This window comes from Electrophorus electricus, chromosome 5, assembly GCF_041902795.1.
Source record: "Electrophorus electricus isolate QZ-2024a chromosome 5, ASM4190279v1, whole genome shotgun sequence".
Taxonomy (NCBI): domain Eukaryota; kingdom Metazoa; phylum Chordata; class Actinopteri; order Gymnotiformes; family Gymnotidae; genus Electrophorus; species Electrophorus electricus.
This window is the reverse complement of record NC_137501.1, coordinates 14,770,930-14,795,440: the sequence shown is the minus strand read 5'-3', so window position 1 is coordinate 14,795,440 and position 24,511 is coordinate 14,770,930. Positions and strand designations below refer to the sequence as shown.

General features: G+C 39.3%; 2 protein-coding genes across 2 annotated transcripts in view; both read right to left on the bottom strand.

Moving 5' to 3' along the window:
* Positions 1–24,511, bottom strand: part of LOC113569091 (uncharacterized) — a 207,949-nt gene that overhangs the window by 36,615 nt on the left and 146,823 nt on the right. Inside the window, exons 30-31 of the mRNA XM_081714267.1 lie at positions 5,231–5,674; positions 529–972 (exon numbers count right to left, since the gene is read on the bottom strand). Coding sequence (XP_081570393.1) covers positions 529–972; positions 5,231–5,674 — 888 coding nt within the window. The remainder of the gene's footprint in view (positions 1–528; positions 973–5,230; positions 5,675–24,511) is intronic.
* On the bottom strand, positions 10,630–17,394 carry LOC145657945 (nucleotide-binding oligomerization domain-containing protein 1-like). Its single transcript, XM_081714826.1, has 7 exons — positions 17,153–17,394; positions 16,685–17,036; positions 14,775–16,437; positions 14,377–14,643; positions 13,046–13,477; positions 11,282–11,687; positions 10,630–10,653 (listed from the first exon to the last, which is right to left on the bottom strand). Exons 1-7 carry the CDS (start codon positions 17,231–17,233, stop codon positions 10,630–10,632), a joined length of 3,225 nt encoding a protein of 1,074 aa, XP_081570952.1. The 5' UTR covers positions 17,234–17,394.

Below are 24,511 nucleotides of genomic sequence, written 5' to 3'. Positions count from 1 at the left end.
AATGGCTACTACACACTTGTCCATTACTGACCCTATTAAGGGTATTTAAACCCCTCACGGTTAAAGGTGTGACGTCTAAGACACTATGACATTAAACCTGCACTTGATTCTATGCTTTATCTGGGACTCCTTTGTGACACTTATCTGATACATGTTTGAGGTAGATTCATAAAAAAGTACATCTCAGAACTTTTTCAGATTTTTCATATCACGTTACTATTGAGATTTGATGGCTGGTTTAATAATTTTACCCTCCTCAGCAAACATTTAATCTCTAATGTAGTGATTTATATGTACTTTGAAGTGAGGTTAATTTATTAGGTTCATTCAACCCTTATTGTTGAGTATGAACTCATACTAAATGCAAATCAACATTTCATTCACACATCTAACCTCCACCATCTGCTGATCACTCACAGAGACCAACTCACAAAAACAAAGACCAGCTAAAATCTCATTAACATGCAAAACAAACAGATTCAAACTTAAACGTCACCCCTGTAATACTTATAAAAGCTTCTCACTCACCTCAACTGGGAGATGTAGGGCAGACACTGAAGGAAACTCCTCACTTCACTCTCTTCATCTGACCAGCCTCTCAGCTTTACTGGTTTCTTCACTGTTTGGAGTTTCAGCACTTCTAGGAAGAGGGAGGTCTTTCTCTCTGAGAGGTCTATGTTCCAGACTGCAGGAGCTGACTGGTAAACTGGCTGTAATGCTGGAAGGACACTCCTGCCTGTTTGAGTCTCATAGTTCTTCACTTGTAAGAACAGATCCAGCAGGAAATCACACTGAACTTCAGAACTGTAATTTTCATCATCTCCATCTAAAGGGAAGGTTGTGTAGCTGCACACAGATGTCAGCAGCTTAGTGAAACTCTCTCCTGTAGCTGCATCACACTCTGCTGCTGCAACTATCAGCTTCAGCAGAAACTCTAATGCAGATCTTCTCTTTTCTTCATCATAATGAAACCTGTTGGAATACAGACAGTCAAAAACCAGAGATTAAACAAAATTAAAACAATAAAATAAGCATCACTACAAAGTAATAAGAGGGATACTGAAATTACAACCCACATAACTGGGCGGAACACTTGATTTCTATTACAGTGACCACACCCACAGTCAACTCACTCATGCAACCATACAGATAGCAGGACAGCACAAACTGGGCTAAAATGAACTGGCTGTGTAATGCAGGTCTATCAACAACAAACCAAAATCTTTAATGCCCCCCAAACAAAAAACTAACCACAAATTAATTTTATGATATTGTCAGCTGGTTTATGCTTTGGTGCTTCGTGCTTGACTGTTTCCTCCTGTTGACCATGTTGCACAGGACATGATGCCTGTAAGGATGAAGGTGAAGTGTTGGAGGTCAAAGGTCACTGCTCTCAGCTCCACTACACTGCTGTGAGGGAAGGCTGGTGACTGTAACCCTCCTCCTTACTATCCTGCCCTTTAACACACTGTGTCTGTGCTGCGTCCTTGGGGACTTTTTTGAGTTGTTTCTTCCTGCTGTGCTGTTAGAATTTGTTTTTCAGGTCACATACACGAGGTGCACCAAGAACCAGTGAGCTGTCTTTGTCACAATAACGGACGACCTGATTGGTTAAAGGGATAATTATCCTCCTGTGTCGCAGATGTGTAGGTGCCCCATGGTGTCTTGCTCAATAGACATCACGTGTGCCACGGTAGCCGCTGCTCTGTAGGGTTCTGATACAATTTGATATACACCTATATCTGATACAATTTAATACAAGCAGATGCTTTTAATCCAGAGCAATTTAAAATTGAGTAAGTACAACTTGAGCAATTGAGGGTTAAGGGCCTTGCTCAAGGGCCCAGCAGTGGTGGGAATTGAACCAGCAACCTTTGGCTTATAAATCAAGCACCTTAACTACGGAGCTACCACTGGCCCTGGTTGTTTGAATAGGGCCAATATGAGTTAATGGAGGACGGAGGAAGTTAAAGGATTTCACCCTCTTAGAGCTACCAAGTTATAGGACAGTGCCAAACCTATCAAACAGTCCCACCACTATCCAGTCATTAGTCACATGGTAATAGTAACTATCATACAAGCTTCAGTACACTGTGTTGAATCAATGTGCTTTGCAATAGTGATATGAGCTTTGATGCCTCAGTATCCAACATCCCGTCACTACACTGGAGTTCTACTGTATGTATTCTTGCCCTGCCTGTTCGTTTTCCATATTGTTCTCTGTTCTCGTGTTCTTAATCTGTTTTTTATTAGTTTTACCTCTGTGTTTCCCTTCCTGGTTATCCTCACTTTGTTTTTTGTTTATCATGCTTTCTGGAAACCTGCTCTTGGATTATGTTTCTGTTTTTCCTAATAAACAAAGTTCAACAACACACTTGTGTATTGCGCTGCCTCTCTCATTGTGACAGCTAATCTCAAGGTCAAACCATTAGCTTCACTGAGAGATGCACCTATATTTAACAATACCAAGTATGCACACAGAGTTTCTAATTACATTCACATGTCTACATATAAGGACATTTTTCTGGACAACTGAATATTTTCAAAAATTAGATTTTTTTAAAAAGGTGGGTTTAAATGATACAGCACAACAAAAAGCATGCCAACTACAGACAACAAGCAATCGTTGAATTAGAATAACTTAATATTTCTCTATGTGGGCAAAATAATAATATGATTCTTATTCCACGTTATATTTAGGCTCCATGCATGTATATATATCTTTTATTTAAAAATGAACACATTGTCTTTTTTCACCATTAGTCACTTTGAAACCATTTAAGACCACTACACTCCATTTAAGATGACCTTAGAGTGTTTTAATGAGGAGTTCCTTCAAGTATGAACTTGTATCAGTTTTCTCTGTACTGGCTGCAAGTAAGAAGTTATGATATGCAAAACAAATGCTAAATTTAATGGAATACATGAATGACAATTAGGAGGTTGTGGTGTGATCTTAAAGGTGGTTTAGACTATTGTGTTCAAGTCTGTTTCCAATCCTGGCAGGTCCTGTGTGACTGGGGTTGGAGCTTCACTCAAGAAGAACTTTTACATTTTATTCTGGATTATAATCTGGCTAGTGGAATTCAGTGCCCTTTCTCCACTGGGAGAAAATGATTTTACCATTTTATGTGAGATCATCTGGAGCAGACCATTCACAAATCAGAACAGTTTCCTGTGGCTACAGTGAGGACCTCAGCTGATACTGGCATATTCACCCGCTGCTTTGATATGCTCATCTCACAGATGTCACAACAAAACCCCAGAATATCTACAATGTAGATGAGACAGGATTTGACTGGTCCATGACAAATCCTGTAAGATTATGTACCGGAGTACAGGTGGAAGTGGGAGGGAACAGAACCGTCTGCATCACTGGGAAAGTTGCAGTTCTTGGTGTCAAGGTTGTTGGAGAAGATGGTGCTTTTAGACTATTTCATAATTCTCTTCCTTAAAGAATCCACTCAGTTCTCAGACTGAACTTCCCACAGGGTTTTAATATTTGATGGTCAAATCTCCAATGTGTTCCAGGGACTGGGGGCTTTGTTTCATTTTTTAACACTTAACCTCTTACTGAATAAATGCTGCTGCTGTTAATTCCTTGTAAACTATTGTCAGGAATGGCTGTCATCCTGCCGTCCCTGTTGTCATGGTTTCCGTGTCGTCTGTTTTCCTGCGCTCCCTGCTTCCATGCCTTGGTTTCGTTTTCTCCACCCCTCATTTGATTGCTTGCACCTGTCCCTCATTTCTACCTTTGGTTCATGTATTTAAACCCTGTTGTGTGCCTTGGTTGGGGCTGTTCATTGATCGTTATATATGTTTATTCTAATGGTTGTTTCTTTGTACTCCGTGCCTTCGTGTTATCCTAGCCTCTGTGTTTCCTGCTCTGTTATAGCCTGCGTATCCTGTGTGCTTTCGTGTGTTTAGTTCTCGTCGCTGTTTGTGTTTAGTTACTCGTGTATTCTAGCCCTTGTCTCGTTTGTCATGTATCCCCGTGCTCTCCGTGTTGGCTCAATGACCCTGAACTGTTAGAACGACTCTGATTCTGGATTTGCCCCTATTAAATCTCGCTCTTCTCCGCACGTGTGTCCGCCTCCTTACCGCTCAACATTACAACTATACTTTATAATCTGTCAATAAATCATGATGTAGTCTTATTTGGAACACACAAGCTTAAAACGTGCTACTGTACCAATTAAGCCGATGCCAGAATTTTGACTTACTTTATAAAATATCTATTTTAAATTATAAAATGGACATTTTATAATATAATAAATACATTTTCAAATTAGAGATTAATCGTTCCTTTGCCTAACAGAGATCCATTTTAAATCAGCCCAATATCAATTCAATATGGAAAATGCCTGAAAAACAATTTTGTTGGGCTCATTGGATACAGTTAATGAGCTGTTATATTAGTATGGAAATTAGATGTAGTTCCCTATCACACAGTTATTCTTGAAGTAATATATATGACATGTGATAAAGAACAGTCAGTTGAGACTGAGAACAGTCAATTCCTAAATAATTAAAGTGCCATAAATGTTGTGAAACTGGTAGAGCTTCTCTCTTAAATACAGAGATTCACTAGTAAACCATTGAGGTTTATTGTCATGTAGGCCTGTGAAGTTTCCTCCTTTCACCAGCAGAGGGCGCCAATTCCTGAATAGCGCCCAATTGTTGCTCATTTGTTGTCTATTACTGACCCTATTAAGGGTATTTAAACCCCTCAATCTTAGATGTGAAGTATTAGACACTAAGACATCAAACGTACACTTGATTTTGTACTTTATCTGACTCTCCTTTGTGACACATATCTGATACATGTTTGAGATAGATTCGTAAAAAATTATTTATCAGACCTTTTTCAGATCACTTTACTGCTGAGATTTGATGGCTTGTTTATTAATTTTACCTTCCTCAGCAAACACTTTATCTGTAATGTAGTGATTTATATATACTTTGAAGTGAGGTTAATTTATTAGTTTCATTCAATCCTTATTTCTGATTTAGTATCTGAATGTGGAATTGGCCAAACCTTTAGAATCCTGAACTCATACTAAATGCAAATCAACATTTCATTCACACATCTAACCTGCACCATCTGCTGATCACTCACAGAGACCAACTCACAAAAACAAAGACCAGCTAAAATCTCATTAACATGCAAAACAAACAGGTTCAAACATAAACGTCACCCCTGTAATACTTATAAAAGCTTCTCACTCACCTCAGCTGGGTGATGTAGGGCAGACACTGAAGGAAACTCCTCACTTCACTCTCTTCATCTGACCAGCCTCTCAGCTCTACTGGTTTCTTCACTGTTTGGAGTTTCAGCACGTCTAGGAAGAGGGAGGTCTTTCTCTCTGAGAGGTCTATGTACCAGACTGCAGGAGCTGACTGGTAAACTGGCTGTAATGCTGGAAGGACACTCCTGCCTGTCTGAGTCTCAGAGTCCTTCACATGTGAGAACAGATCCAGCAGGAAATCACACTGAACTACAGAACTGTAATTTTCATCATCTCCATCTAAAGGGAAGGTTGTGTAGCTGCACACAGATGTCAGCAGCTTAGTGAAACTCTCTCCTGTAGCTGCATCACACTCTGCTGCTGCAACTATCAGCTTCAGCAGAAACTCTAATGCAGATCTTCTCTTTTCTTCATCATAATGAAACCTGTTGGAATACAGACAGTCAAAAACCAGAGATTAAACTAAATTAAAACAATAAAATAATCACCACTACAAAGTAATAAGAGAGATACTGAAATTACAACCCACATAACTGGGCGGAACACTTGATTTCTATTACAGTGACCACACCCACAGTCAACTCACTCATGCAACCATACAGATAGCAGGACAGCACAAACTTGGCTAAAATGAACTGGCTGTGTAATGCAGGTCTATCAACAACAACCAAAACATCTTTAATGCCCCCCAAACAAAAAACTAACCACAAATTAATTTTATGATATTGTCAGCTGGTTTATGCTTTGGTGCTTCATGCTTGACTGTTTCCTCCTGTTGACCATGTTGCACAGGAGATGATTGCCGGTAAGGATGAAGGTGAAGTGTTGGAGGTCAAAGGTCACTGCTCTCAGCTCCACTACACTGCTGTGAGGGAAGGCTGGTGACTGTAACCCTCCTCCTTACTATCCTGCCCTTTAACACACTGTGTCTGTGCTGCCTCCTTGGGGACTTTTTTGAGTTGTTTCTTCCTGCTGTGCTGTTAGAATTTGTTTTTCAGGTTACATACACGAGGTGCACCAAGAACCAGCGAGCTGTCGAGATGACATCGTCACAACAACGGACGACCTGACTGGTTAAAGGGATAATTAACCTCCTGTTAAATATCTGTGTCACAGATGTGTAGGTGCCCTGTGGTGTCCTGCTCAGTAGACATCACGTGTGCCACGGTAGACGCTGCTCTGTAGGGTTCTGATTTGATACAATCACTGCGTGTGGTAGACTCTTTTTGAGACTGGGGTGTTGAGGTTGACTGTCCTCTTTTTCTGTCTCAGGTTCTTTGAATGGGGCCTTATGAGTTAATGGAGGATGGAGGAAGGTACCCAAATAACGTACTACTCCAGCCAATTATTCCAGTACACAACCAGAGCCATCTTTGTAATGTACTGCATGCATATACAACAGTAGTGGACAATCTTTCACAAGTGGGCAGAACTTTCATACATTCACATGACCTCATAGTATGGTTTGCATTTGGTGCATAAAGGACACTACACTGCATACTGCTTTGGGGACCAGTATACAGTATACACTATGTAGTAGGCTACGTTTGGGGCTTCTTCCTGACAGTGTTGGTAAAAGATTTGAAACATTGGAGCATTGAAAGGCGATGCCAAAACAGTGACCCCTGGTGGTCTTTGAAAATTATAGCAGTCATAATTTCAAAACTGTGAAGTACAGGAAAGTATACAACACAACACCATTTTCATATTTCATTTAAAAAATCTGATGATCATTAATGATGTTTAGTTGTTAACGTTCTACAATAAAATGTTGAAAATAATTGTTTCCCTTTTTATGTGAAAATGGAATACAATAAAATGCTGTAAACTGCACTGGGAGACAACAGGTTGACATGTTCTGAAAGTTTTGTGACGTTTCTTCACCCTTTTGGCTTCCATATTTCCCAGAAAATTTCAAGTTTTGTACTAAAAGGATTTCACCCCCTTATAGCTAGCAAGTTATAGGACAGTGCTAAACCTAACAAACAGTCCCACCACTATCCAGTCATTAGTCACATGGTAATAGTATCTATCATACAAGCTTCAGTATACTGTGTTGAATCAATGTGCTTTGCAATAGTGATATGAGCTTTGATGCCTCAGTATCCAACATCCCGTCACTACACTGGAGTTCTACTGTATGTATTCTTGCCCTGCCTGTTCGTTTTCCATATTGTTCTCTGTTCCCGTGTTCTTAATCTGTTTTTTATTACTTTTACCTCCGTGTTTCCCTTCCTGGTTATCCTCGCTTTGTTTTTTGTTTATCATGCATTCTGGAAATCTGCTCTTGGATTATGTTTCTGTTTTTCCTAATAAACAAAGTTCAACAACACACTTGTGTCTTGCCCTGCCTCTCTCATTGTGACAGCTAATCTCAAGGTCAAAACATTAGCTTCACTGAGAGATGCACCTATATTTAACAATACCAAGTATGCACACAGAGTTTCTAATTACATTCACATGTCTACATATAAGGACATTTTTCAGGACATCTGAATATTTTCAAAAATTAGATTTTTTAAAAAGGTGGGTTTAAATGATACAGCACAACAAAAAGCATGCCGACTACAAGCAATAAGCAATCTTTGAATGAGAATAACATAATATTTCTGTGTGTGGGTAAAATAATAATATGATGCTTAGTCCACGTTATATTTGGGCTCCATGCATGCAAATATATCTTTTATTTAAAAATTAACACATTGTCTTTTTAACCATTAGTCACTTTGAAACCATTTAAGCCTAGTAAACTCCATTTAAAATGACCTTCAAGTGTTTTAATGAGGAGTTCCTCCAAGTGCGAACTTGTATCAGTTTTCGCTGTACTGGCTGCAAGTAATAAATTACGATATGCATAATAAATGCTAAATTTAATGGAATAAATGAATAACAAATATGAGGTTGCGATGTGATTTTAAAGGTGGTTTAGACTATTGTGTTCAAGTCTGTTTCCAATCCTGGCAGGTCATGTGTGACTGGGGTTGGAGCTTCACTCAAACAGACCTTTTACATCTTGTTCTGGATTATAATCTGGCTAGTGGAATTCAGTGCCCTTTCTCCACTGGGAGAAAATGATTTTACCATTTTATGTGAGATCATTTGGAGCAGACCATTCACAAATCAGAATAGTTTCCTGTGGCTACAGTGAGGACCTCAGCTGATACTGGAATATTCACCCACTGCTTTGATATGCTCATCTCACAGATGTCACAACAAAACCCCAGAATATCTACAATGTAGATGAGACAGGATTTGACTGGTCCATGACAAATCCTGTAAGATTATGTACCGGAGTACAGGTGGAAGTGGGAGGGAACAGAACCGTCTGCATCACTGGGAAAGTTGCAGTTCTTGGTGTCAAGGTTGTTGGAGAAGATGGTGCTTTTAGACTATTTCATAAATCGCTTCCTTAAAGAATCCACTCAGTTCTCAGACTGAACTTCCCACAGGGTTTTAATATTTGATGGTCAAAACTCCAATGTGTTCCAGGGACTGGGGGCTTTTTTTCATTTTTTAACACTTAACCTCTTACTGAATAAATGTTGCTGCTGTTAATTCTTTGTAAACTATAATTTATAATTTGTCAATAAATCATGATGTAGTCTTATTTGGAACACACAATCTTAAAAGGTGCTACTGTACCAATTAATCTGATGCCAGGTTTTTGACTTACTTTATAAAATATCTATTCTAAATTATAAAATGGACATTTTATAATATAATAAATACATTTTCAAATCAGAGATTAATCTTTTATTTGCCCAACAGAGATCCATTTTAAATCAGTCCAATGTCAGTTAAATATGGAAAACGCCTGAAAAACAATTTTGTTGGGCTCATTGGATACAGTTAACGAGTTGTTATAATGCAAGTATGGAAATTAGATGCAGTTCCATATCACACAGTTATTCTTGAAGCAATATATATGACGTGATAAACAAGGAGTTTATGCAGAGCTTTTGTATAAGGGTGCTCGGTCTTGTGAACCAAGTGGTTAGAACTTGGACGTGTTTTGTGGTTTATTTGTTTGTTTGTTTGTTTGTCTTGCTTATTTGTTTAATTTTATTGAAGGGTATATATCCATTTAATAAAACGGGCCAGGTAGAGGGTTAAAAACAGAAATTAACATACAGATACAGACCAACAAATCACTGACATGATAGTAAAAAGAACAAAATACATTCAAGATCCCCATGTCAGTCCACAGAGCTCCATGAGAATAATCTGAGAACAGTCAATTCCTAAATAACTGAAGGGCCATAAATGTGGTGATACTGGTAGAGCTCCTTTCTTAAATACACATACATTACTAGTAAGAGGTTTGTCACGTCTGCCTGTGACGGCTCCTCCTTTTACCAGCAGAGGTCGCTAATTTCTGAATGGCGACTAATTGTCACACACTTGTCTATTACTGACCCTATTAAGCGTATTTAAAACCCTCACGCTAAAAGGTGTGAAGTCTAAGACACTACAACATTAAACCTGCACTTGCTTCTATGCGTTATCTGGCTCTCCTTTGTGACACTTATCTGATACATGCTTGAGGTAGATTCATAAAAAATTACTTCTCAGAACCTTTTCAGATTTTCCAGATCACGTTACTACTGAGATTTGATGGCTTGTTTATTAAATTTACCCTCCTCAACAAACACTTAATCTCTAATGTAGTGATTTATATATACTTTGAAGTGAGGTTAATTTATTAGGTTTATTCAAACCTTATTTCTGATTTAGTATCTGAATGTGGAGTTGGCCAAACATTTATAATCCTGAACTCATACCAAATGCAAATCAACATTGCATTCACACATCTAATCTGCACCATCTGCTGATCACTCACAGAGACCAGCTCACAAAAACAAAGACCAGCTAAAATCTCATTAACATGCAAAACAAACAGTTTCAAACTTAAACGTCAGCCCTGTAATACTTATAAAAGCTTCTCACTCACCTCAGCTGGGAGATGTAGGTCAGACACTGAAGGAAACTCCTCACTTCACTCTCTTCATCTGACCAGCCTCTCAGCTCTACTGGTTTCTTCACTGTTTGGAGTTTCAGCACTTCTAGGAAGAGGGAGGTCTTTCTCTCTGAGAGGTCTATGTACCAGACTGGAGGAACTGACTGGTAAACTGGCTGTAATGCTGGAAGGACACTCCTGCCTGTTTGAGTCTCATAGTTCTTCACTTCTGAGTACAGATCCAGCAGGAAATCACACTGTGAAGCAGCTTTTTCATACACATTATCTCTAAAAGGGAAGGTTGTGTAGCTGCACACAGATGTCAGCAGCTTAGTGAAACTCTCTCCTGTAGCTGCATCACACTCTGCTGCTGCAACAGTCAGCTTCAGCAGGAAGTTAATGGCAAATTTTTTCCTTTTTTCTTCATTCCAACCAGTACAGGAAAATCTGTAAAAAAATGGACATGGAGGTGACAGACCGTTAGCATATTTATGCTACATTATCAATAAAAGAAAGCTCCAAACCACATTATTGTCCTGTCTTTTGATGAATTTATAGTCACACTGCCATTTCTGTTTGCCTTCTGCAAATGCAACAGCAGTTTGGGAGAGAGAAGTTTAGCACATGAATAATATAAGTTATATAGTTCCTTATGCTGCATATAACAAGCCACTGATTGTATTGATTTATGGCATTTAGCTGACACTTTTATCCAAAGCAACTTACAATTATGACTGAGTACAACATGAGCAATTGATGAGCAAGGGCCTTGCTCAGGCACCCAGCAGTGGAAACTTGGCAGTGGTGGGGCTTGAACCAGCAACCTTCCGATTACAAGTCAAGTACCTTAAGCACTGAGCTACCACTACCTGTGTACCTATCCCTCAATACTACCATGTAGATCATCCTGTCTGAGGAACACTAAATGCATGACTTTGTCAGCGAGACGATGCAAATGTATGATTACAAACAAAACAATGGTTCAAACTTAAACATTACACCTGTAATACACATAACAGCTTCTCACTCACCTCAGCTGGGAGATGTAGAGCAGACACTGAAGGAAACTCCTCACTTCACTCTCTTCATCCGACCAGCCTCTCAGCTCTACTGGTTTCTTCACTGTTTGGAGTTTCAGCACTTCCAAGAAGAGGGGGGTCTTTCTCACTGAGAGGTCTATGTTCCAGACTGCAGGAGCTGACTGGTAAACTGGCTGTAATACTGGAAAGACACTCCTGCCTGTTTGAGTCTCATAGTTCTTCACTTGTGAGAACAGATCCAACAGGAAATCACACTGTGAAGTTTTAATGTACACATCATCTCCAAAAGGGAAGGTTGTGTAGCTGCACACAGTTGTCAGCATCTTAGTGAAACTCTCTCCTGTAGCTGCATCACACTCTACTGCTGCAACTATCAGATTCAGCAGAAACTTGATGGCAGACATTTTCTTTTCCTCTTCATACCAACTTGTGCACAAAAATCTTTTGGAAGAGAAGGACAGAAATAAATTGAATAGAATCACATCAAATCATTGTCATGTCACTTTGAAGGTGAGTAAAAGCATAGCCCATCCATAAGAGATTATGCGCTACTGAGCCAAATGCATTCGACAAATCTAGCAAAACCAGATGTAGGTCCCTACCCTCTTTTTTCACTGTCTGATTTTGATGACAAATTATATGGCTATGCTCCAAACAGCCCACAAAGCCTGACAGCCCTGCCTTTTCCACTGATGTATCAATTAAATTATTCACTTTCAAATATGCATCCAGTTTCCACACAATCACACTAAAGAAAATCATACCCACCACATTAAGGCCAAAACTACGTATTATCTTCAGGATCCTTATTAATTAGTGACTATTATTTATTATTACTTTTAATTGATATTGGGCATCTGTTTAGTGCTCAAGGCATTAGCTACCTAGCTAGCATGTCTGTGTTGAACATCAACAGCAAACTAAGTGTAATATGTATTTGTACATTATAGTGAAATATTCACCCAAAATTCAAGTGGACACGGCGTTCCGAGTTTTATTATTTTTGGAATCGTGGTATAGAGGAGCGCTTGTTTCATTAGGCTTTAGGTGCTTCTACACTAACATGATTTTTCTAATATGAGCAGTGATTCATGATGCACTGAGCCTTTAACTTTTAAGTTTTATAATTTTCCAACTCCATCTGCAAAAATCCACAGCAGAAAAAAACATGCACTGAAAATGAGCACAACCTGCCAAATCCATGTCCCGTCAGACTATAATGCTGAGAAGAAAACGCTTCACCATGTGAATGTACCCTAACGGTACAATTACTTTGCAGCAGAGCAAGGTGATTTTCACTCTGCCTCCAATTCAGTTCTGTGGAGGAAGGCAGCTATTGTGTGCAGGGGATTATGGGTTGAGTATGTTGCAAACCAAGCAAAGAAAGCATTGAAGATTTGAGCTTTTCTCAACTTTATGCAAATGAGAAGGAAATATCGTTGGACGGCAACCAATCAGTCAAGGCACAAGTTGATATCAGTGTTGACAGAGAAGAGAAGATTATCACTGCTATGTCAGGCTTTCCTGTACTTACTGACAACTCTGTATGAATACAGAAACAAACTAAAAAAAGTGAAGCATGGAAGGTGTCTTATATAATCGTTCCTCCTGGTGGATTTTAACATTTGTTTTATATTTTTATAATTAAGCAATGCACTCAGCATCAGTTAAAGTGTGTTGTTGAGACAGGCTCACTGCTGGGACATTTAGCTTAACATTTCTCTACAAGATTACTATATGACAACACTCACCATAGTTTGGAGGTTTGGTGGAATGTACAACAGTACTCCATGACTCACCTCAGCTGGGAGATGTAGGGCAGACACTGAAGGAATCTCCTCACTTCACTCTCTTCATCTGACCAGCTCCACAAATTTACTGGTTTCTTTGTTGTTTGACCTTTCAGAGCTTCTAGAAAATGTGAGGCCTTTCTCTCTGAGAGACTGATGGACCACACATTAGACATGGTGTACCAGACAGGAAAAGACTTGTAAAGTGGCTGCAGTACAGGAAAGACACTCCTGCCTGTTTGAGCCTCGTAGTCCTTCACATATGAGTACAGATCCATTAGAAAGTCATTCTGACTGTTGTTGGACCACATCAACACTTTTTCTACAACTGTGTGTATAGTTTCATTCTCATAAAGAGCTGCTTGCACACACAGCTTCAGTAAAAGTGACTTCACCTTGAGCCTCCATGAACTTTCTTCCATATTTGGTGGTGCAGAGAAACTGCAGATACACATCAGAAAGAATTGACTTCAGTTACAGGAGTTAAAATAATGAATATAAAATTTTGCACATGCAAAAATATTTAGTAATATTTAGCAAATGCATTCATCACTATGCAGAGCCGTATTTCTAGTGCTCTGATACAGTGAACTCAGACATAGATTCACCTCAGCTGGGAGATGTATGGCAGACACAGAAGGAAACTCCTCACTTCACTCTCTTTATCTGACCAGCCTCTCAGCTTTACTGGTTTCTTCACTGTTTGGAGTTTCAACACTTCTAGGAAGTATAAAGCCTTTCTCTCTGAGAGGTCTATGTACCAGATGTCTGGCAAAGAACTATATATATTTTTCAGAATGATGAATTTCTCCATATTTCTCACATGCAAGTACAGTTTTATTAGAAAATCACATTCGCAAAATGGATCTCTATGGAGAAACCTCAGAACCGATGATACAATGCCACTTTGTTGTATTTCTGCCCCTTCCAGAATGAGATCACACTGATAAGATTCTATTATCTGCAGTCTGTGGTCTGGCTGTACCAAAGAATCACAAGGAAACTCAAACTTGCAAAGCAGAAAGAAACAATAGGTGACGTGTATATATATATATATATATATATATATATATAAATTGGGTATCTATCTCACTTTGCATCAAACACGAGGGAATGTGTGTCACAGCAGGTACAGGTCTGTCTGCTGACAGATGCTGTTCTATTACAACTACTGCAGTCAGTCATGTAAAAAATACCACACCAAGATAACTCACAAATTATTGAACTAAGGTTATGCATGTAACCTAACACTTTGTTCTATTTTAGGATTATTCTAGATAATCTATCAAATTTTTATTAAACAAATGTAAGTGGTATAAATGCAGGGCTGCATTATTCACCTAAGGGACTTCATAAATGGAAGTCCGTTGAAGATCATGATACAGAGCACTTTACTGATCTGTGGATCTTCTGTACAGTGGAGATGGAGGCTGATCTTCTCTGAGCTTTGACTCATGATCTCTCGAGCTTTCTTAAACATGGATGGTTTACAAGTCACAGGAAGGTGCATCTCTTTTCCACAAACATCCAGTAAAGCTGGGAAATCTCTGGGTTTCCCACAGCACAGCACTGACGTCCACACATGACAGAGAGTAGAAGGCTTATCTCTGCAAAAGGTAATCATAGTTATACTAATTATTATTATTATTATTGCTCGTTGTTGTTAATGATCTTTCTTTGTAAATGTGTGGTAATATAATTAAAGATGAATACAAAAAGTATATCCAAAAATAAATACCTAAGCTGTGATTTGAATTTGAGAATCATCTGAATCCCAGGGTTAGATATGCTGCAGTTCTTCAAGCTCAGATGAACCTGGCTTTCTCTGGACTGGCCGATCACATAAGACACTGCACAGCACTGATGTGGATCAAGGTCTTCTCCACTGAAATCTAGCTCATAGTTCACTTTCTCCAGGAACAGCAAGCAAGCTTCAGGTGACTGAGACTCATACAAGCACTGACACACAAAGGGAAGAACACCGACGTCATCCTCATCACCCTCAAGCTGCCCATTAGACTGAGGCTGTAGAAATGTGTTCATGACTTTTGAGAAGAGCCCATCAGAGGCTCTTTTTATTTGATCTTCAGAGAAAAGATTCTTCAGGAGTTTGAGGTTCTGTTCTGACAGAATTCCACAAAGGAAAGGGATCACGTGTTTCATGTGCTTTTGCTCCTTTGTTAGACAGTTCTGAAGAACCTCGTCAATTTCACCTGGATTCCCAAGCAGCCACAGTGCAGAGAAGAATTCCTGCATTGTACTGTGCAGAAATGCAAAGAAAGTGTTCACAGAAGTGGGAGTGTTCTCGATCGTGATTTTTCTCAGAAAAAACTTCCTGATTTCAATTTCATTGCTGACTGCATCTGTTATGTTTATAGTTTTCTGAATGGATGCAGTAAAAGCAGTTTTCATCAAGCAAAAAAGTTGGTCTTTTACATCATTTATGTATTTGTCAACTTGTTCTGAGCTTTTTTTCCCAGCCTTTTTCAAGTCTTGGCGCAGGATGTGTACATACATTTCTGTAACGGTCATTGGATGCTCGGGAGCAGTGACATTGAAAGAAATGTAAACCGCCACCATGAAGGCATACATCGGGACATGGCAAAGACTGATCAGATCCTGATTGTTCAATACTATATTCAAAAATTGAGGAGTAGAGCCAATCATCTGTGTAAAGTAAGTCTGGATAGACTCCTCACTGAATCCTTGTACATAAACTCGGCATGTGGACCTGTCTGCAAAAAGGAAGTCATCTTTCTCCTCCGATTTGCATGTGATCACAATCTTAGCTTCAGGAAGAAGGTCCCGCTCAATAATTTTCTTTATAGTAGGGTTGCCCTGCAAAGTACTGATGCCATCGAGCACAATGATGACATTCTCTGAGTTTTCCTCAATATCCTGTAATACTTCCTTTCTATCTTTCTCCAGGGGTTTTGAGTACATATCAAAGAGAAGAGACTCCAAGCTCATGAGACTAGAGATAGTGGTAAATGTACTCTCATCAAAGTAGAACATGTAGTCTAATTCTTGGTTGTCTTTATTGGACCAGAAGGAGAGCATTTGAAGAACAACTGCTGTTTTCCCTATTCCAGGTTTTCCTATAACAAGTATTGCTTTCTTATGACTACACAAAAGGTCTTTGGGTGAGGGATTCTGTTTCTTCACAGGAATGTAGCTCTTTAGCTTCTTTCCACGAGGTTTTTTGCACTTTTGTTTTTTTTTTTTAAGTGTATTTTGTGCAGAGTTTAAATCTGCATCTGTGTCTAGGACTAGAGGTATGAAACTGACATTAGCGCTTGTTTTGTGCTTTAGGTGTTTACAGCACTGATCCCACCATCTACTCAAGATGCGTTTAGCTTTGGTCTGAAGTTGTTTCTGGTAGTTGTGACAAGGCTTCGTACCTGAATATCATTACAAATGTAAAACAATCTGATATTACTATACTTTTAAAAGACAGCATTGTTTATACTCTGCTACTTGTAGGCAGAAATATTTAATTGTGCATACAAAATTCCATATGAGATATTCTATACAACATTCATTCACAGATACAATCAGAGTAACTATTTAACTGCAAATGTGCTGACCATTAATATAGTGACTCAATCCATTTTTGCTTCAGTCTTCATAAGAACATACTTTACTCACCCACAGTGTAGTCAGTCTCAGTGTCTTCCCTGAAGGGGAAACAGCTGATCCAGACGTGTGAATCAGGATGTAATGTCCTCTTCCTTGTTACATCAAGGATCCTGAGTAACTCATAGCTGGCACTTTCTCCTCTTTTAATAACACGGTCCAGTATGAATCTCGCTTTGTCAAAGTCTGTTCTCTCTGCTTTAAGAGCATCAACATCATGGTCATTGAAGACTCTGTGCTGGCAAAGATTCTCAGTAATAAGGGGAAAGTTTTGGAGACGTGTCACCAGATCTCCCCGGGCATATTTGAGGTAATCAGTTGCACACTTTTGTGTACAAGCCATGATACTGTTCTGTACCAGCCCCTGAGATACAAAACAGAACTTAATCTTAATTAATTCAGTTATTAATCTTGTAAATTGCTCCATCACGTGTGTAACTTACTGTGAAGGCACAAGTACCACACTGTCATTCCACTCACATTCAGTGTGTACAGGGGAACAAAATATTCTACAGTTCCTCCTTCACCAAGATTCCATGAACACAAACATTCAGCAGCCATTCAAGTTCTCATGCTTGCGCTCCTTCACATTTTTCCGTCTCCCAGCAAACCTGATGTAGTTCATCAGTTAATTATCAGATCCTTTGTGAGTTGGATCAGTGAGAACCTGGAACTGCAGGGTGGTGGGTCCATGGTACTGGAATTAAGAACTTCTGCTGAATAACAATATGTTGGCTTGACAAAGCCACACAAACACACATTATTTTCTGTCAGGATTAACAGTACTGGTTGTTTAAAATGACCTATTGGCTAAAGTATTTGTACACTGACTGAAAACCTAGTTTAAAGCAATAGTTCTGATGCATGCTGAGACTAATTTAACAACTATTTCGTCTTCTGGTTTGGAAACTTGAGCTGCATTCTATTCCACAGGGTCCCTGAGCAGGACACTTGTATTCCCTACATACTAATCACATGATATGAGTCAAAGGAACTGCAGGTAATTCAATCCCTTCATTCAACGCCCCGCAACATCATCACAAAACATACAAATATGTCTGTAATGTTTCTACTGACAGCTGGGAAATTAGACAATTCCTTAGTTTATAAATATGGATCAACTGAACTATATTTATACAAATGTCACCCCTGTATTTTGTATGCAAAATGAATATTTGGTAGATGTTGGCCGAAAAGCTTTCCATAGCCAATATTTACCTCAGGGTAACTAACATTAGGGTTTGATAACTAGGTAAAAGTCTAAGATATACATTTATATAATAGTAGAGATACCATAATATCAGCCACCTGTAAACAAACATCGGCAACCTAAAATAACTGTAAATAAATGGAAGCAGTTTACTTGCGCAAATTAATGTTTTAAGGGGATATACGTGTTTAGACTAGTATCAAAGATTCCAAGACTTCGTGAGAGAAGTTTTTTCAATAATAATGTTTTGTTCACTTTGACACAGCGGTACCAGTAGAACGACTGTCGTCTCTGAACTCCGCCCCTTCACTTCCTAGTACATGATACGTGCTCGCAATGATTTACAATGCAACAATGAGATTAGCTCAATGTGGCCTCTGGGAGGCACCCTTGCTGTATATGCATAAAATGGCGACAATATTTTCACAGCAGAGCAAAAAAAGCTAACGCTAATAGCTATCCGGTAAGACCGCCGAGACGCACATCAAAGATTGATCATAAATCCGTCGCGGAATGAAAATGATTTGTGCATTCCATACAGTTTTATACATGCAGAATTACAACATTGTTAGCAATATTTAAATACTGGTTTCAGGTATAATGTTTTGCTAAAATAAAATTTTACCTTCTAAGGCGGGAATTTACGTTTTTTTTTATTTTCTTCAGAGCGATTGGCGAAGAGAAAGAATAATTACGCAAAACGACCGGAAACTAATTAAATTTTCACCTGGTTCCCTTCAAACCGAGTGTTTCCACTAATTTAAAGTGGCAGAATTCCTTCGCAAAAAAACTGCAATGGCGATTGGAATATACACAGGAATAAAACATCTGCTATCCTACGTTATACAACAGTGTTGGAGGAATTGACTGCCAAATGCCGTAAATGTAAGATGTAGCGTGTTATTCCAACATGCCATTTGAATTTCGTAAACGTTCTTAAATGCTCTACTTACATGGGACTTCGGACACACATCGAGCTTCAGCGTTTAGAACCAGAAGCAAAAACAAACTCAAGACAATATGAACTAAATAAAAACTCCGAGATACTCGAACTGTTCACTTCCTGATTCAGCGCGGAAATAATGACGCCATACACTGTGCCCACTGCTTCATGCTATAGGCTACTTCCAAGAGAGAAGAGACTTAAGTCTTTTTACTTTCATTTCAGCTATGTGCAGGTACAAACAGTGAAACGAAATAACTTTCCTCCAGAGCCATGGTGTAACACAAAAGAATATAAATGTAGAAAATAAATATGAATTATAGGTAAAATATAGAGCAACAGTGCATGACACTGAGTGGATGTGCAAGGATGTATCATATTGTGATATTTTAACATACACTTATACCATACAGCAGTCACAGAGGTAACAGCCAGTAGACTAATTTAAAAGCACAGTATTGTTCAGTTGAATACAGTATTTGTTAATATTTGTTGTCCGTTTTAGGGAGTTAGGGAGTCTGTTGGCATCAGAGAAGAAACTTGCACAGTCTGGCTGTAACGGCCCGAATGCTTAATGAATTAATAAATGAAGCACTAACCAAACAATTTTAAGAATTTCCTATTCTTTTGATCGGTCAGCTTGCAGGAGTAATGCTACTACAGTGCTTTGTCTAGAGATTCTTTTCATGTGTAAATGGTGCATTAGTTTCCATGAGATCTGCCTTTATGTGCTCACTGTAGTTAATAAATGAGCCGTTTGGAATATCAACATCTGTGTCTGTGCCACTGTCCATGTGCTCTCCACTATCATCACTCACCTCTTCTCCTAACACATCTGTCTTGGTATAAGTGTTACAGAACACACTGAACACACCTCCACGTCCCAACGTCTCATGACATGAGCAGCTCATGTGGTGAATGCAGTGTGACGCACCATCACCCTTGACCTTTATGAAACTCTCCTCAAGTCCCTCCAGCATGAAATACGCAGCACTGCTGCCTGAGTCCCACCTGCAGTGGAGCAGCTGAGCATCAGGAGCGCAGCAGTTATCACAGCTGTCAGAGGCTGGAGCTCCAGAGTCCAGTGTCTTCAGTCTGGAGCCAGCATCTCTCTCCTGTCTCTGTGAGTCGTCTCTGTCTCTCTGTCTCTTACTCCTCAGTAAATGGCCATTATTTGGTCATTCTCACACACTGTGGAAACATGGGGAACAGTTGCATTGATAAATGCAAGATGGAACCGGTGAGGTCGGCTGCCGTCACGACTGCTCCGTCCACGCATGGCACTTTTTTCGCTCTTTTCGCTACGCCTAATTTCTCCACAGCCTTTCTCTCTACACCACGATGCGTATCCCATACAGCAGAGACGCCCTTATTTCTCTTAATCTACATAGCACTCACCTCAAGCCGTCTCTAACCCGCGGTCCTCGTGGAGCGCCTGGTCTCTCCTTGGCCTGACCTCAATAGTCCTAGGCCCCCCAAAAAATTTCCAGGAGGTGTTCCTCTCCACCTCCGGAGTTTCCGCAAACCCCAGTCACAGTCCTCTCCCCAATGTCCTGGGATCCTGGCAGCAGCTTGGGACATGCATAAGCACCATCCACTAGGAAGTCTGTTTTTTGTCGAGGGAGTGGGCGTCCTGTGGTGGCTGGTCATTCTGTAACGTAGCTGGCCCGAGTGCCGCAGGGCAGGACGCACAGACTTTCTCGATGGTGCAAGACGTTTATTAACATTAAACGTATATGACAAAGGTGGCACTCGCACATAACACTTACAGTAAACACGACTCTACACTTAACATTAAATGAAGAACACACACTTTAACACGGGACTGCACAAACTAACGTTACGGCTACAGAGATTGAAATTAACACACATGTAGCGACAATGACCAACGAGGATGCACACACTGACAGAGGTATAAATAGACAGACAGACATTCGTGGACCATACCACGTGACTCGTGAGGGATGGCGCCACATTAGAGTATCAAAGACCAGAAACACATTTTCTTATTCTTTCTACCACAAATGAGGTAGAAGATGATTAGATTAAAGAATATGTTTACAATCTGTGTTATGTAAATCTACAGTTAGTGATGTTAAAATGAGCCCTTGTTTCAGCTCCAGAATCAGCAACAAATCAGAAATATACGCTGCCTGGACAAAAAACGGTCTCACACACTAATATTTCGTTTGACCGCCTTTAGCTTTGATTATGGCATGCATTTGCAGTGGCATCGTTTCCACAAACTTCTGCAATGTCACAACATTTATTTCTGTCCAGATTTGCATTAATTTTTCCCCAAGATGTTGTATTGATGATGGGAGATTTGGACCACTGTGCAAAGTCTTCTCCAGCACATCCCAAATATTCTCAATGGGGTTCAGGTCTGGAGTCTGTGGTGGCCAATCCATGTGTGAAAATGATGTCTCATGCTCCCGGAACCACTCTTTCACAATTTGAGCCCGATGAATCCTGGCATTGTCATCTTGGAATATACCCGTGCCATCAGGGAAGAAAAAATGCACTGATGGAATAACCTGGTCATTCAGTATATTCAGATAGTCAGCTGACCTCATTCTTTGGGCACATAACGTTGCTGAACCTAGACCTGACCAACTGCAGCAACCCCAGATCACAGCACTGCCCCAACAGGCTTGTACGGTAGGCACTAGGCATCACTTCAACTGCCTCTCTTCTTAACCTGATGCGCCTATCACTCTGGAACAGGGTAAATCTGGACTCATCAGACCACATGACCTTCTTCTATTGCTCCAGAGTCCAATCTTTATGCTCCCTAGCAAATTAAAGCCCTTTTTGCCAGTTAGCCTCACTGACGAGTGGTTTTCTTTAGGCAACACAGCTGTTTAGTCCCAATCCCTTGAGTTCCCTTCGCATTGTGCGTGTGGAAATGCTCTTACTTTCACTATTAAACATATCCCTGAGTTCTACTGTTGTTTTTCTATGATTTGATTTCACCACATGTTTAAGTGGTTGCCAATCACAATCATTCAAGATTTTTTTCTGACCACATTCCTTTCTCAAAGATGATGTTTTCCCCACTTTCTTCCACTTTTTAATAATGTGTTGGACAGTTCTTAACCCGATTTTAGTAGTTTCAGCAATCTCCTTAGATGTTATCTCTGCTTGATGCATGCCAATAATTTGACCCTTCTGAAACAGATTAACATATTTTCCATGACCACAGGATGTGTCTTTTGACATGGTTGTTTATCAAATGACTCACTACATCAGTTAGGGTTAAATAACTTGGTTCCAGCTGAAACATAATCACCCATGCAGTATTTATCCAATGGGAGGCTCTTACCTATTTGCTTAGTTAAGTTCAGGTGGTGACCTTTTTTTTGGCCATGCAGTGTATAAGTAATATACAATACACATGCAAAACAAAAGAGCACAGATAGATAGACTTCACTGATTCTTGAGGAGAAAGTAAGAAGTCATAAATTTTCTTTGACCAGGAATGGCACATGGGTCATTTACATTTACATAATTTAGTAGAAGGTCTTGTCTAGAGTGACTTATGATAGAGCTGATGTATGCTGATATATATGAGTACTTACTTACTCTTCCCCAGAATATACTCACCTCTTTGCGTTCATAAACTACCTGAAACTGTTTTTGATGTACTGTTTGTTGTTATCATATTTTTGGTTTAAAAATAGAAATTTGTACAGTCATAACATATTAGAAGTACACTCCGTTCACCAGATTTCAAAGCTCATGTCTGAGAAGAAGAGCTCTGTTTGTAATTCTGTTGTTGAAGATCCTATAGAAACCACACCCACACACTCAGAGAGAGAGAGAGAGAGAGAGAGAGAGAGAGAGAGAGAGAGAGAGAGAGAGAGAGAGAGAGAGAGAGAGAGGGAGGGAGGGGGATTAAAGCAAAAACATTCTTCTGACAAAATGTATTTTTCAGGCCAAGTCATATTTCCCATCTATAAAGAGAGAGATGGACAGTGTGTAAACACCCTTAGCCCTTAATGTATGCTAATTTTATGATAAAATAAAGAAGGATTTATATGTTAAGAGGGCAGTTCTGGGTTTTGAGAGGATATTTTAAAGAGGATTTATGATCTAATCATTTCTTATTCTGCGGCTAGTGTTTTTGTCAGTAGTAATTTCAGACATACTGACCACCACTGTACTATAGTTATGGAGAAGGAGAGAGTTACAGTAAAGTTTGTTTTAATATACAGTACATCTGCTTATGCAATGCAAAGGTGGTAAAGAGTGAAAGTAAAATATAACACCTACAAAGAGTGATCACAATAGGCCTACATATGACACTCAGAACTGCTGGCCCTAGTTAAGTTAAACATAAACTAATGCAGCCTAACATCAGTCAACACAATATCAGAGGGGAAGTTCTGAATATGATTATTAACAGCCTTCATAATTGTTGATTCCCCAGTCAAAACAATTCAGATTCAAGGTAGGAAATTAAAATTAAACTAAAAATAAAATGTCACTTCTAGTGAAAAGATGGATTAAGAATATTATGGTATAATGAGAAATATAGGCTATTGTGAGGAATGTACACGAGAAGCACTGAGAGAGGTGGTTTATAATTACCCAAACAAGGGAACTTTGTAATCACCACTCAATTTAATCCATCATTTAATGCATCAGTTACATTAACTGACACAAACAGTTCCATGCACACCACACATCGTGGAACGGCACACCGTCAATGTCAAATGCATGACACAACTGGCCAGATAACGGTTGGATGTGAATTATGTACAATGCTGTAAATGATGTATACATGACCGACACTCAAGTAGACTGTATACCTATACAAATCAACTACCTGGAAGTGTGACTCTTAAATTTCATATCAGTTCAGTTTTCTTTATTATCCCCAAAGAGGAAATTTGTTAGACTTTCATAGTCCTTCACGTGTGTTCACAGATCCAACATGAAATCACAAGTAACAATGTTGATCAGTAAAAGTAAAGTTAGCAAAAACAGAAAGTCATCAAAGGGATACTGAAATGACAATCCAAATAATTTGGTGAAATAGTCTATCCCACCTGTAGAATACTTTCTTCTGCATCCCTGTGCATAAGAAAAGTTCAAGTTCAAGTTCAAGTTTGGTTTATTCGTCACATGCATAGTCATACACAGTATAACTCGCAGTGAAATGGTGGAGAGTGCTCTGTCCAAACTGAGGAAAAGAAAACAGGGGTGCGTAGAGAAATATAGATATTCTCTATATGTGAAATATATATATGCAAAGATAAATATATATATATTCTATGTATGTACAAAATATATTAACAATGTATGTACAATATATGTATATTATGATTATATACACAATGTACAATGTATATGGTTGTGTATATATGTACACAATCTACAGAATGTACAGATCCATTTCGTATAATAACATATCTACAGTTGTGTAACAAGGTAATTGAATATAAATATATATATACAGATATACAGTTATTTTACATGGTGGTGGTGGTCCCCACAGTTTCCCTGATTCAGGGCCCGAATGGCCTGTGGGAAGAAGCTCCTCTTCAGCCTCTCTGTCTTGGTCTTCAGGGAGCGAAAGCGCCTCCCTGACCTCTCAATGGTGTCGTCAGCAAACTTGACAATGATGGTGGAGCTGGAAGTGGCTGTGCAGTCGTAGGTGTACAGTGAGTAGAGCAGGGGG